This window comes from Halichoerus grypus, chromosome 6, assembly GCF_964656455.1.
Source record: "Halichoerus grypus chromosome 6, mHalGry1.hap1.1, whole genome shotgun sequence".
NCBI classification, from domain to species: Eukaryota; Metazoa; Chordata; class Mammalia; order Carnivora; family Phocidae; genus Halichoerus; species Halichoerus grypus.
Window position 1 is genome coordinate 159,088,908 of NC_135717.1, and position 13,893 is coordinate 159,102,800.

General features: G+C 35.7%; 1 protein-coding gene across 3 annotated transcripts in view; it reads left to right on the top strand.

The window, feature by feature from the left end:
• The window catches only part of UTP20 (UTP20 small subunit processome component), a 100,954-nt gene that overhangs the window by 58,682 nt on the left and 28,379 nt on the right, over positions 1-13,893 (top strand). For 2 of the 3 annotated variants that reach the window (XM_036123346.2, XM_078076475.1), the window contains 11 exons: positions 471-614; positions 811-861; positions 990-1,142; positions 2,881-3,036; positions 3,384-3,524; positions 3,973-4,110; positions 7,333-7,472; positions 7,717-7,799; positions 9,877-10,193; positions 11,236-11,375; positions 11,604-11,760. In XM_036123346.2, the coding sequence (XP_035979239.2) occupies positions 471-614; positions 811-861; positions 990-1,142; positions 2,881-3,036; positions 3,384-3,524; positions 3,973-4,110; positions 7,333-7,472; positions 7,717-7,799; positions 9,877-10,193; positions 11,236-11,375; positions 11,604-11,760 (1,620 nt within the window). The remainder of the gene's footprint in view (positions 1-470; positions 615-810; positions 862-989; positions 1,143-2,880; positions 3,037-3,383; positions 3,525-3,972; positions 4,111-7,332; positions 7,473-7,716; positions 7,800-9,876; positions 10,194-11,235; positions 11,376-11,603; positions 11,761-13,893) is intronic. The other variant, XM_036123347.2, reaches the window with a different exon arrangement.

Consider the following 13,893-nt stretch of genomic DNA (forward strand, 5'->3'; position numbering starts at 1 on the left):
ACATGCAGCTAAGAGTTTCTAAAATGATTTTCAAACCTTAGTTCAGTCTCAAGTCAGTCTTCCCATGGCTCAAACTCAACAAGACCTTAGTAGCTATACTGAACATCTCTTACCACATAGTAATTCAGTATAGAAGACCACAGATCTGTAGACAACCAGAAGTGTGTATTTTTCTTCAACAAGCTCATTTTTCTTGGCCCTTTTTGAACTAGACATAGAAGAAATTATGTTCCAAAACCATGTGTCTTTTTCTATTAGAATTAAAGGAAGAAACTGTTAATGGATATTATTGTGGATTTTATGTTAAGTTAAAATGCTGAGAACTTTTAAAGGCCTGTGAAATAACTTTTCTAATTACTACTTCTGCTGCTTATTGATAATTATTTGTTTTTTGTGCTGTAATATTAAAGCCAAGTTGACCGGTTTTCTAAATTACTGAAATGCGATTTCTCTTACTATTTCTTCTTAAGGATACAGAGATTGATATTTTGGTGACAGTGCAAAACCTGTTGAAACATTGTTTGGAGCCTACAAGCTTCCTCAAGCCTCTAGCAAAACTCTTTTCAGTTATTAAGAATAAGTTGTCAAGACAATTGCTTTGTACAGTTTTCCAGGTCTGTAATACTCATTTCTACCCCCAAACCACCCCTTTTTAAAAAGATAACTATGACATGTAACACATCTTAACAGCTTTCTTGGTGTCAACATGATGTTTCATATAAATTTGAGTGGAAAGGGGGAGTTGAAGGGAGGAGGGCAGAAAAGTTAAGGTTTTATTCAATAATAATACACTGTTTTCATTCCTTTTAGACTCTTTCTGATTTTGAAAGTGGTTTAAAATATATTACTGATGTTGTCAAGGTAAGAGAGAAAGTCTTATATTTCTCTTTTGCTTCAAAAGTATTATCATTTTTGTTTATTTAAGATTTATATACCTTCATCTCTGTTTTCAGTGTTTCACAGTGTTTCAATGTTTTCATTTCTTGTAGCTTAACGCCTTTGATCAAAGACATCTTGATGATATCAACTTTGATGTTCGCTTCTCAACATTCCAGACCATCACCTCTTATATTAAAGAGATGCAAACTGTGGATGTTAACTACCTAGTTCCAGTTATGCATAATTGTTTCTATAATATGGAGGTAGGTTTTTATAGCAAAAATTTATGGATTGTTTTTCATTGTTTTGATAATACAACTACATGACCTGATTTCTTAATTTGTATTTTGAGCAAGACAAAGATTTTTGTGTAAAATTTCTTTTAGCTGCAGACTATTTTGTTTGGTGAAGACCATATTGTTATTGTCGTGATTTAAAAGACAAATTTTGAATAAAATAATACATGTGGAAGCACTTTGAAAAATCCATAAGCTGTGTATTAGAATAGGAAAATTTATAGAGACAGAAAGTAAATTAGTAGTTAACTAGGGCTGCCAGGTGAGGGAGGAATGGGAACCGAGGGGAGGACTTCTGATTGATACAGGGTTTTATTTGGGGGTGATGAAAATGTTCTGAAGTTAGATAGTGGTAGTGGTTGCACAACCTTGTGAATATACTAAAAACCATTGAATTGTACACTTTAAAAGGGTGAATTTTATAGTATTTCAATTATGTCTTTTTTGTTGAAGTTTTGTCACTATATTATTTTGTCACTATATTATATATATGTAATATATAATATATATGTATTATATTACTTTTATTGATACAGAAATATAAAGGGTTTGGACTATATTAAGTACCATGTTGCTGAACTGAATTAAAACTCAAAACTGGGGAGAATGAAACCCTTGATTTATAGTTAACCATGTAATGGCATCAGTAATCTCTTTGTGGCGTTTTATAATTATTCATCTGATATTAATGATTATGTAATATATGAAAAAGTAATCTCCACATTTGGGGCTAATTCTTCATATTTTATGTCAAATTCTAGCACAAAGAATTCCAAATCACTGCCTGGTTGGCTGAGTTGACAATACTTCTTTCTCCACGTTCACTACCTACCTTGTTCAAACCGGGAACTGGAGCACAACTAACCAGAATTATACCATCCAAATCTGTCATTTTCAGTTACACAGTACACTGAATATTGAAAACTGGCTTTAGTGAACCTTTCATTCTGTTTGAGAAATAAAACTAATCAAAAAGTCTATTTCACCGTATTTTCCAAATCAGAGTGTCACTTCTCAATAAGCATGGTTTTTCAAAGTTATTTACTACGGGCATACCTCATTTTATCATGCTTTGCAGATACTGTGTTTTTTGGGTTTTGGGTTATTTTTTTTTTTTTTTTTTAACAAAGGTTTGTGGCAACCCTGCTTTGAACAAGTCTTATCAGTGCCATTTTTCCAACAGCATTTGCTTATTTTATATCTCTGTGTCACGTTGTGTTGATTCTCACAGTATTTCAAACTTTTTCATTATGATTATATTTGTCACGATGATCTGTGATCAGTGATTATGATGCACTGAAATCACAGATCATGGTAAGTGTTTTTTAATTAAGGTATGTACCTTGTTTTTTTAGACATAATGCTTTTACACACTTAATAGACTACAGTATAGTGTAAACATAACTTTTACATGCACTGGGAGACCAAAAAATTCATTTATTTATTTCACTTTATTATGATTTTCACTTTGCTGTTGTGGTCTGGAACCAAAGTCACAATATCCCTGAGGTATACCTGCATATTCCTCACAGCCCTACATTTGGTTCTTCTTTAGGTATGATGTACTTGGGGGCCATTTCTTAGGAGGGATCTTCACGTAGAGGAGTGGTAACATTTTGTAAACTCTTCCATTGGAAAATAATATTCCATATTATAGTTATGGCACAGAATAATTGTTTTGTTTTGTTTCTTCTCCTGTTTCCAGTTAGGAGACATGTCTTTAAGTGATAATGCCAGCATGTGCCTGATGAGTATCATCAAAAAACTAGCTGCCCTGAACGTCACAGAGAAAGAATATAGGGAAATCATTCATCGTTCACTCCTGGAGAAGTTGAGGAAAGGATTGAAGAGCCAGACAGAGGTATTGGGGTTTGCAATTGTATCTTTGTCTTTTACGTGCTACTGTTGTGGGTTTTGGTTTTTTTATTTTTCCCTACTTAGGCTGTTGTTGAAAAGCAGTCAGGCTTAGTACATTTAATTAAAATACTTGATTGCATAAATACTCACCAAATTCTTAAAAGGACAGTAGGAATAGAAAGGAGAGTGATCACTTCTGATCTTACAGTTTGTGTTTACAGTAGGAATGTTTTACTTTAAAAAAAAAATTAAAAAATAATTATACAGGCTTTTTTGTGTGTCTCTTTATATTATCTAGAAAGCAAATTCTTAAAAAAAATTTTTTTTTTTTCCTCAACTTGGCATTTGCAGAACATACAACAGGATTATACCACAGTGCTTTCCTGTTTAATTCAAACCTTTCCAGATCAACCAGAATTTAAAGACTTGGTACAGCTTACTGATTGCCATGATCCAGAAATGGACTTCTTTGAGAATATGAAGCACATTCAGGTAGAAGACACATCCGTGTTGTTGTTGTTGTCGTTTTTCTGCCTATAAAATAAGGATTTCAAACTGTTCTATCTCATTTAAAAAGATATATTAATTTTCCAAAATGTTTTGAGCCTCTCATTCCTTGGTCTTCATGATCATCAGTCAAATTAGCACAGGAAATGATCATTTTCCTGGGGTCTTTTCATGGTATCATAAACCACAATAATAGTGTCACATTTCTCTGCCATTTCCTAAGAAGTACATAAATGTTTTAGGATCCATTATTAAACAAATGCTATGGATTATAGCTCTGGAAACAAATCAAGGCACAGGTGTTTGTTCATATAACACATGGACTGTATTTCACTCCTTTAATCTTTTCATGGAAAAGGAACATGATACTGAAATGGAGCTGGTTGTAGGTGAGTGTATTCAGTAACTAATTCTTATTTTATCTAACTCATAGATCCACAGAAGAGCAAGAGCCTTGAAGAAACTGGCAAAACAGCTAATGGAAGGCAAAGTTGTGCTCTCTTCTAAAGCTCTTCAGAATTACATCATGCCTTATGCCATGACTCCAATTTTTGATGAGAAAATGCTCAAGGTAGGACATTAGATCTAGAAACCGTTAAACCTCTACCCATGCCATGACACTTTTCCAAAGTGCCTGTGGGGTTGGTAACGTCCATATTGATGTTGTCACAATAATTAGAGACTTAAAATAGTTCTCATGCCCTTAGAATGGTACTTGGCACATAGTAAATGCTCTATAAATGGTAGCTGTAATTTTTATTTTCACTATTATTAGCCCGCAGAGGCCAACCACAAAATATTTCCCCTCTTAGAAATAAATGATCACATTCCTAACATAGTATACTTTTATTTTTGTATCATAGGACTTAATTCTGGTAAATGCCATTAATCAGCAGAATCATTGTTTTCCCAAATGGCTCATAAGAAATGAAGTTAAATAATAGCTACCTTTTCATTAGCATTGTACCAGATACAGGAACTATTCTAAGTACTTTATATAATCTTACTTCATCATCACCACAGCTTAACCCTATAGGGACTGTTGTCACTATTTTACAGGAAAGTAAACTGGGAATAAGTGAGGTATTTAACTTTCTTAGAGACATACAGAATGAGAATCAGTATTTGAACTTAGGACTGTCTTCACTATTATACTACATAGTGCCAAAAACAGTGCCTGGCACATTGTAAGGCCTTGATAGATTATTGTTTAGAATAATGAAAGACAGTACCCAGAAATTTAAGTCTAATTGAGGTGATATCAGGAGTTGTGACTTGAATTTATGCTGTGTTGATCACATGGTGTTGTGCAAAGTTAGGTTTCCCCTGTTGTTTCAAAAATTTTTGAAGAATTACCTAAGTAAATAAAAGATTACTCCCCAAAATTCCAGTTTAAAGAGTCAGTAAGCACAACCAACTTATACTTTGATGGCAGTAAAATAGGAAAGAGGTATAGATGGAAAAAATAAGTTATATTTAGTTTTGGTTGATGTTAACATGGTATATCCTTTTAGTTTTATTTTTAACCATATTGTGACTTTATATTTACAGTTGGTTTCTGGTAGATAGCATATAACTGGGTCTTGGCGGTTTTATCAAATCTGACAATCTCTGCCTTTTAATTGGTTTTAGGCCATTTACATTTAATATCATTATTAATATGTTAGGTTTAAATTGTTGATGTTGTTATTTATTTTCCATTTGTCCCTCTTTTTTCTTTCCTTGTATTGGATTACTTGGATTTTTTAAATGATTTTATTTTGTCTCTGTTGGCTTACTAGTTATCATGGAGCTTTTTTTTTTTTTTGTAGATTTTACCTCTGTATCAGTTTTAAACCACACCATACATTGTTGTTATTTTTGCTTTAAACAGTCAATTATTGGGGCACCTAGGAGGCTCAGTCAGTTAAGTGTCTGCCTTCAGCTCAGGCCATGATCCTAGGGTCCTGGAATCGAGTCCCACATCTCCCTCCTTGCTCAGTGGGGAGCCTGCCTCTCCCTCTGCCCTTCCCCCTGCTTGTGCTTTCTCTCTCTTTCTATATCTCAAATAAATAAATAAAATCTTAAAAAAAAATAAACAATTATCTTTTGAAGAAATCTTCCAAAGTAAGGAAAGATCTCTTATATTTGCTTACATATTTATAATTTCTGGTCACTTCCAATTAATTACAATTTTCCAATCATTCCTTTGGGTAGATCCAGACATACTCCTGTATCATTTTACTCCTTATAGGAAGGAAGACCTCCTTCAGATTTTTTGTAGCACAACTGGTGATGAATTCTTTCAGTTCTTATTTGTCTTTTCTCATTTTTGCTTTTATAGGTAATGTTTCTAGGTATGGAATTCTAGATTAACAGGTTTTTTTTCTTTCTGGTCTTTAAAGATAATTGCTCTTTTGTCTTCTGGTTTATATCATTTCCAAAAAGAAGTCATTCCTATCTTTATTACTCTGAGTGTAATGTATCTTTTTTTTTTTTTTTCTGACTGCCTTGAAGATTTTCTCTATCACTGGTTTTAAGCCATTTGATTACAGTGTGCCTTAGTGTAGTTTTCTTCATGTTTCTTATGTTCGGGGTTTGTTGCGCTTCTTGGATCTATTGAGTTGTAGTGTTCTTCAAATTTGTAAATTTTTGGCCATTATTTTTTCAAGGATACTTTTGGGTCCCCTTCTTGCTTTTGGAGACCCCAGTATATATTAGGCCACTCAAAGTTGTTTCAAACACACTGAGACTCTCTTTTTTTTTTTTTTTCCATTACTTTTTTTTTCTGGGTTTCATTTTGTTTCATTTTTGTATTACTGTGTCTTCAAGTACTACTTTTCTTCTTCAGAGTCTGATCTGCTTTTAATCCCATCCAGTGTGTCTTCCCTCCCAGAACTGTCTTTTCCATTTCTAGACGTTCAGTTTGGGCCTTTTTTATATCTTACCTCTCTCTCCTTAACATGTTCTTGCTTTCCTCTCCCTTCTTGACCTTATGGAATGTAATTTTATCATTCGTCTTACTGCCTTTGTCTACTATAAGTCTATCATCTGTGTCATTTTGGGGTCTCTTTCAACTGGTTGATTTTTCTTCTTGTGAGAGGTATTTTTCTGCTTCTTTGTATGCCTGTGCAGCTTACCTCTCTGTATAGCTCTCTCCTGTCTGGTGCTTTGCCCTGTGGACTCTAGCTGCCATAGCCTCAACTCTGTCTCCTTACATCAGGGAGACCACTGGGCCCTTTTTGGGTTTCTCCTCCTGTGCTGTGACACTGTGAATTAGGGCAATTATAAGACACGCTTCATTTGTTGCCATACTCTCAGGGAGCACTGAACTGTACTGTTTGATGTCCAGAGTCTGAAAACTGCTATTTCATATATTTTTGTCTACTTGTCTAGTTTAAGGTATGAGGGTAAATCCAATCCCTGTTCTCTATAATGGCATGAAAGAGATGTCTCCAACACAGTGTACTGTTGAATGCTGAACTGTGTGTTAAAGTTAACTTTAGTGTTTGTCAACTTTTACATATGAATTTACTTCATTCACAGTCTGTAGGCTTGAACCCATCAGAGAGGTCTGAGTGGAAAAAAAGCCCAAAGTGTATTAATACCATTTAATGAAAGTACAGTTTCATTCCTTTAATTGACAGTGTCTTTTCTTAGAACTAGGTGGGGGGGGAATGGAGTATAGCTTGCTCATTCCTTCCTTTCTGTAATTGCTGATCACCTACTGTCTAAGCTTTTTAATGTGTGAAATTAGCTCTGTATTTTGTTAGTAAATGTAATTCTATGTTGATGCTCTTGATTTGTTTTACAGCATGAAAATATAACCATTGCTGCCACAGAAGTTATTGGAGCTATTTGCAGACATCTCTCTTGGTCAGCATATATCTATTACTTGAAACATTTCATTCATGTTTTACAGACAGGACAGATCAATCAAAAGTTGGGTGTCAGGTATGTATGGTCAAACTTCTTTGTTTTTAAAATGTCAGTTTTGGATTATTTCTTGAAGTAGTCTCACTCATCTCAGTTTACTTTTGCCTTGTATTGAGGTTATGTTAATGTTTGTTAACATCAAAAATAACTAAAACTAGTAAAAATAATATTAATGTTTGTAAGTCTTTAAATGTTTACTTTTAATCATCAAATGATGTTGTGAATCAAGCAAACATTTCTGTGTACCTTCTTTTTTTAACAGTTTGCTAGTAATAGTGTTAGAAGCATTCCACTTTGACCATAAAACTCTTGAAGAACAAGTGAGAAAAATCCAGAATGATGAAAGTAAGTTTTTAAAACTTTCTTAAACTAAATTTCCATTCTGTTCTTGGATAATTGATGATGATGAATTAAAGATGGCAAAATTCAGCTTACCACCCTTTTCTGCTCCTAGAGCAGTGACCAGTGAATAAGTCAGGAGGAAGTTAAAGAAGATGGTTTGAGTATTTGTGTAAAAACTTATTTAACAATAGAGAAGGCCAGTCTAAATTATATGGGTAAAAAATCTGAGCTGTAGATTATTTATATAGAAATCCAATTTTACCACCTGCATGTATGGAAAGAACATTAAGCAACGAATGCAAAGAAAGTATAAGGAAATAATTAAAAAGTAGAGCAACAATTGATGAAATATAAAGTAGATACAATAAGAAAGGATCATAAAAGGTAAAAATAATTTTAGATATTTGAAAAGATTATAAATTGGCAAAGCTCTGTCAAAATTGGTCAGTAAAAATAGAAGGCATAATAAACATTACGAATTTTAAAAGGTCACAATTAAATGAAAAAGGTAAAATAATGTTATGATCTTTGTACTTATAAATTTGAATACTTGAGTGAGACATACAAATTCTTAGAAAAATAAAATACAAAAGCTGGCTTTAGAAGAAATAGAAAATCTGGGTGTATCTCTAACCACTAAAGAAATTGACTATAGTTTAAAAACCTTCTCTTGATGAAAATACCAGGTTCACACTGTTTTATAGGCAAGTTCTACAAATATTTAAGGAATTTTAACCTTATGCCTGCCATTTCAGATGATTGATAGAGGAAGCTTCCACTAACTCATGAAGTTGGTATACTTGGTTAATGGAATTTAACATATTAGCATGCAAAAAACATGTGGTCATCTAAAGAGACACAAGGGAAACATTTGATTAAATTCAGTATCTATTGATATCAAATAAAGAATAATTAGAAATTTCCTTAACCTATTAAAAGAAAAGAATGAACACTTAAATGGGCCAATAGGCTAATTGTTTTTGCTAAAGACATTGAAATATTCTGGCCCTCAGTTTGCACTACTCCAACATTCCTTCCTATTCAAAATTTTCTAATTCTTTGATTCACAGTAAAATCACTGTAGAGCCACACTAATAGCAAAGACTGGCTTGAATTTGTAGGAACTATGTATGTTTTAAACTATTAATGTACTACAGCCCCTCAACAGTTTATCTTCAGGCAATGGAATCTGCATTTTGCAATTTTGCATAAACAGAAACATTAAAAATTAAGATACTTAATTTGCTTAACTGTCTCGTTTCTTCTTAGATATGACTGAAGTTTGAAACATTTATTGAGCACCTTCTATGACCTGGGCCTTTATATAGACATTATCTTATTTGTTCTCATAAGAATCTTACAAGAACCTTAGTTGTTAGTTACCCCATTATTTTTGATATGAGAAATTACAGTTCAGAAGTGTAAAGTAACTTTCCCAAAGCTACATGGCCAGTAAACAAAATAAAGACTAATAGCTACCATTTTTGAAAGTCAGTGAAGTGTCAGAAACATATTTTGGGTACATTATAGACTTTATCTCATTTAATCCTCACAATAGCCTTGCAAAGTAGGTGCCATCTCCAGCTTACCGATAAAGAATCCAGAGCCTACTCTGGTCACATGGCTTATGAGCAGAGCCAAGCCTGGACTTTCCCCACAGTACTGTACTGCCTGATTTTCTTTTATAAACTGGACCCTATAGTAAGGGACATTTCCACATGACAACTGTTGGCTGCCATTATGATTTTCATGCTCATGAGTATAGGTTTTTGTTTTTGGAAACCTCCAACCACAGTACTTTAGAAGCTTTCTTTTGGTTAAGACCCTCCTCCCGGCCTAGCCTCCTAGTATATTCCCAAAGTACCCTGTACTCGCTCTCCCACCCTCATAATTGTGAGTTTACTTGTCTGTATTCGTCGTTAGGCTCCAAACTGTAAGACAGCAAAAAACCATAACCCTCTCATTTAGTGCTGTTTCCTCAGCACTTACCTTGCCTACCCATAGTGATGACTAGTTTTTATTGGATGTTGGTGGGAAAGACTACGTAATACAACTGTGTTGTTTCCTTATTTGATTTAAGGTGACTTTTGTTGTTTACTAAACATAGACACAATAGAAGTGATTGAGTTGCCAGAGCATGAAACCATGGAATTAGAGCAAATGGATGAGGAAGAGAAGGAAAACAAATGTAAGAGCTTGTCAGACAAGAGCCAAGAATTGGGAAATCCTGATCCAGCTGATTGTGAAGGGACACCAGCTAGAGAACCTGAGTGTATCACGGAGTCCATCTCTTTCCTTCCTCGGAATAAGGAAGAATTGGAGAGAACAATTAAAAATATCCAAGGAACCATAACTGGGGATATCCTTCCCCGGCTACATAAATGCCTGGCATCTACGGTAATCATTCTGTTTGGGGCGCAGGATGTCTGTGTGAACCCGGGTGTTTGTGTGGCCCTGTCAGACTGAGGCTCCTAACTATCATTGATTGACTTCAGCTTTTGGATTTTCTTTTACCTCAACATTTCACAGTTTTACCTCCCTTCATTTGTCTCATCATCTTTAGGTTCATCTCCTGCTACAGCTAATGTTTCTTCATTATGGTTTTCATATGATAGACATATGCTTTCTATCTCCAAAGCAGTTAATTAGATGACTCTTATTTCCAAAAAAGAAAAAGTTTTAAAAAATTAGAGTATGTTTTCCTTTTCAACATTTGGCCACTTCTCTGCTGTTCAAAATTCATCTTCTTCCTGGTTAACAGGGTTAATATTTAGCAGTGGATTCTCATGAAGTCAGAGCCTTTCCTTCTCAGTGTAAAACATTGATTGGCAAACTGTGGTCCATGGGCGGGATCTAGCCTGCAGCCTGTTGTTATAAATGAAGTTTTATTGGAACACAGTCACACTCATTGTTTTACATACTGTCTAATTCAGCTTTTATGTTACCACAGCAGTGTTGAGTAGCTTCAAGAGAGATCATAAAGCCAAAAATACTTACTATCTGACCCTCTACAGAAGTTTGCCAGCCCCTGGTGTAAAATACTGACTTGATCATTTGGTATATTTGTAAATATAACTTCTTATTTGAGGCACTGTATTTCTTATATACCAACAGTGTCACTCAAAGTCTTGAAAATCCCAATTGATAGAGATTTCTTACGATTTTTATATATTTCACAGCAGTCTTAATCTACATCAGTGAAAATTTGGCTTTATTTTTTTCTGGTTTCTCCTTTGGAAAAAACCTTATTCCTACTAGTTTTATGATTTTTAGAGGGTTATTCTCAAATTGCATAATTTAGTTTCATTTTAAGACAGTAAACTTGGAAATGGTCATAAGATGTATCAAAAGAGCTTATCTTTCAAATGCAAGGTTGCAATGTTTGTAGGTCCCTGATCCATTTATTTTTGTTTTAGTTTAACCTAAATTTTTCTTACAGACTAAAAGGGAAGAAGAACACAAGCTCATAAAATCCAAGGTTGTGAATGATGAGGAAGTAGTTCGAGTTCCTTTAGCTTTTGCCATGGTTAAACTAATGCAGTCCCTTCCACAAGAAGTTATGGAAGCTAATCTGCCAAGGTATATTGTGTGACAAATTAGAAAAGTTCAGTGAAACTCAAAAATCAGTTCTTTCTTCCTGACTCTTGAATCTCTTTTGTGAGGAAGAGAAGTACTGTCACAATATGCTGTGATTTCGAATCTTAACTGGGAAATTTGGGTTACTGAATAATTAACAGACAAAAGGATGTTTGTATTTTTATTTGCTTCTGTATTTTGATTAGTCCTTTTTAACTTTTCATTTTCTAGTATTTTGTTGAAAGTGTGTGCCCTCCTCAAGAACAGAGCACAGGAAATCAGAGACATTGCACGCAGCACTCTAGCAAAAATAATAGAAGATCTAGGTGTGCACTACCTACAGTATATTTTAAAAGAGTTACACACTACCCTTGTCCGCGGATATCAGGTAAATTGCATTATGTGCCTTATATTCACGGAGGTCAGATTGAAATTCAAATATTTGCAATTTGAACTCTATAAGTGAAGGTGCTATGGGTTTGTCTACAGTAAAGTTGATCCACTGCAGTAGCAATCAAGAATATTCACAGGTTTCTAATCAGCATTTTAAAAATCTACTTTAAAAAAAAACAAAAAGCTCTTATATTTGATTTTTATAAAGTCACTTACAGGCCTGGGTTATATAACCTGTCTTTTTTTCCCAAATCATTTGATACCAAGTTTTGTATTTTCTGAGTTTTTAAAAATATTCTTGTTGAATGCATGTTGAATGTATTATCACAAATGTGAATAATAAAGAACATACACATTTGTTTTAAGAGTTGAACCATATGATAGAAGTAATAAAATAGAAACCCCAGATGGAGTACAAAGCTCTTTAAGTAGTGACATGACTGGCTAGCTCCTAACTACTCCACAAGTGTGGATCTTGGATAAGCACCATCAGCAATACCTGGGAGCTTGTTAGAAATGCACAATTAAGGAGGAAAAGATTGAGGAGGAGTAGGGGACCCTACTCTAACCAGTCCCCGGAATTGAGCTTGGTATCTACCAGACCACTGTGAACACCCACAAAATCAGCCTGAGATGTAAGAAGATAGATCTGGAACTTCACAAACAGAGTATTGCAGGTGGTTGGTTTCGAGGTATGAAGCAGGGAGCCGTGATTCCGCGGGCAGATATTGGAAGATAAATGGAAGGGGGAGGGAGCTACCATAAGCGCTGGCGCCGGGAAGGTGAAATAACACAGGAGCACAAAAGCCTCCGCACTGGGGACGGGGTACAGACTCACAGACTGGTAGCAATGGGGAAAGGACTTTAGGGCAGTCCCCCAAACGGAAACCCAGAGCGGCGGGGCCGCGCATGTGCAAACTGGTGGCAGCTGGCGGTTGTAGAAGCACAAAGGGCAGAGACGTGTCCTGACCTGGAGGTGAGGACTAGGAGTCCTGCTGAGGGGTGCACAACCCAGGATGCTGCAGTTTATAGCAGCACAGACAGAAACGGAGATAGTGTGGCCTGGAGAGCTCACTGAAGAACAGACTGCGATCTCTCCGCTCTGAGGCAGAGGGTTGGAAATGATCACTTTTGCTCTGACTCTCAGAAGAGATGCAGAAAACCGCCAGGGAAAGCCGTCAGAGAACAAAAGCCCCAAAAAACCGGTTTTCACTGAGCCCATCCCCTCCCCCGCAACAGCGGGCGGGCAACTCTGCCCAAACAGCGCAGCAGGCCTCTCCCCCAGAAGACAGGCTGGGAGAACAAGAGGCTTGCAACCCTAAGGTCCCTATAAAACAGGTGCATCTTGCTTCGGTTGTGGTCAATAATTTGGACTCTGTACATTCCCTCAACCACCCCTCAACAAAATGACTAGGAGGAGGAACCCCCAAAATAGGAAAGACTCAGAGACTGTGACTTCTGTCACAGATTTACAAATGGATACAGATATAACCAAGGTGTCGGAAATGGAATTCAGGGTAGCATTTGTGAAGACAATAGCTAGAATGGAGAAATTGATTAATGGCAACAGAGTCTCTAAGGGCAGAAATGAAAGCTGAACTGGCAGAACTTAAAAATGCTATCAATGAGATCCAATTTAATCTAGATGATGTAACAGCTAGGGTAAGCTAGGCAGAAGAACGAATTGGTGATCTAGAAGACCAGTTGATTGAAAAGAAGGATAAAGAGGAGGCAAGGGAAAAAAAACTCAAAATTCATGAAAAAAGGATCAGAGAAATAAGTGATACCATGAAACGTTCCAATGTCAGAATTATTGGGATCCCTGAGGGGGTGGAGAGAGAGAGAGGACTAGAAGATATATTTGAGCAAATTGTAGATGAGAACTTCCCTAATCTGGGGAATGAAACAAACATTTGTGTCCTAGAGGCAGAGAGGACCCCTCCTAAGATCAAGGAAAATAGGCCAACGCCCCGGCATGTAATAGTAAAACTCACAAATCTTAGAACCAAGGAAACACATCTTAAGGGCAGTTAAGGGGAAGAGATTCCTTACATACAGAGGGAGGAACATCAGAATAACGTCAGACCTATCCACAGAGACCTGGCAAGCCAGAAAGGCCTGGCAAGGC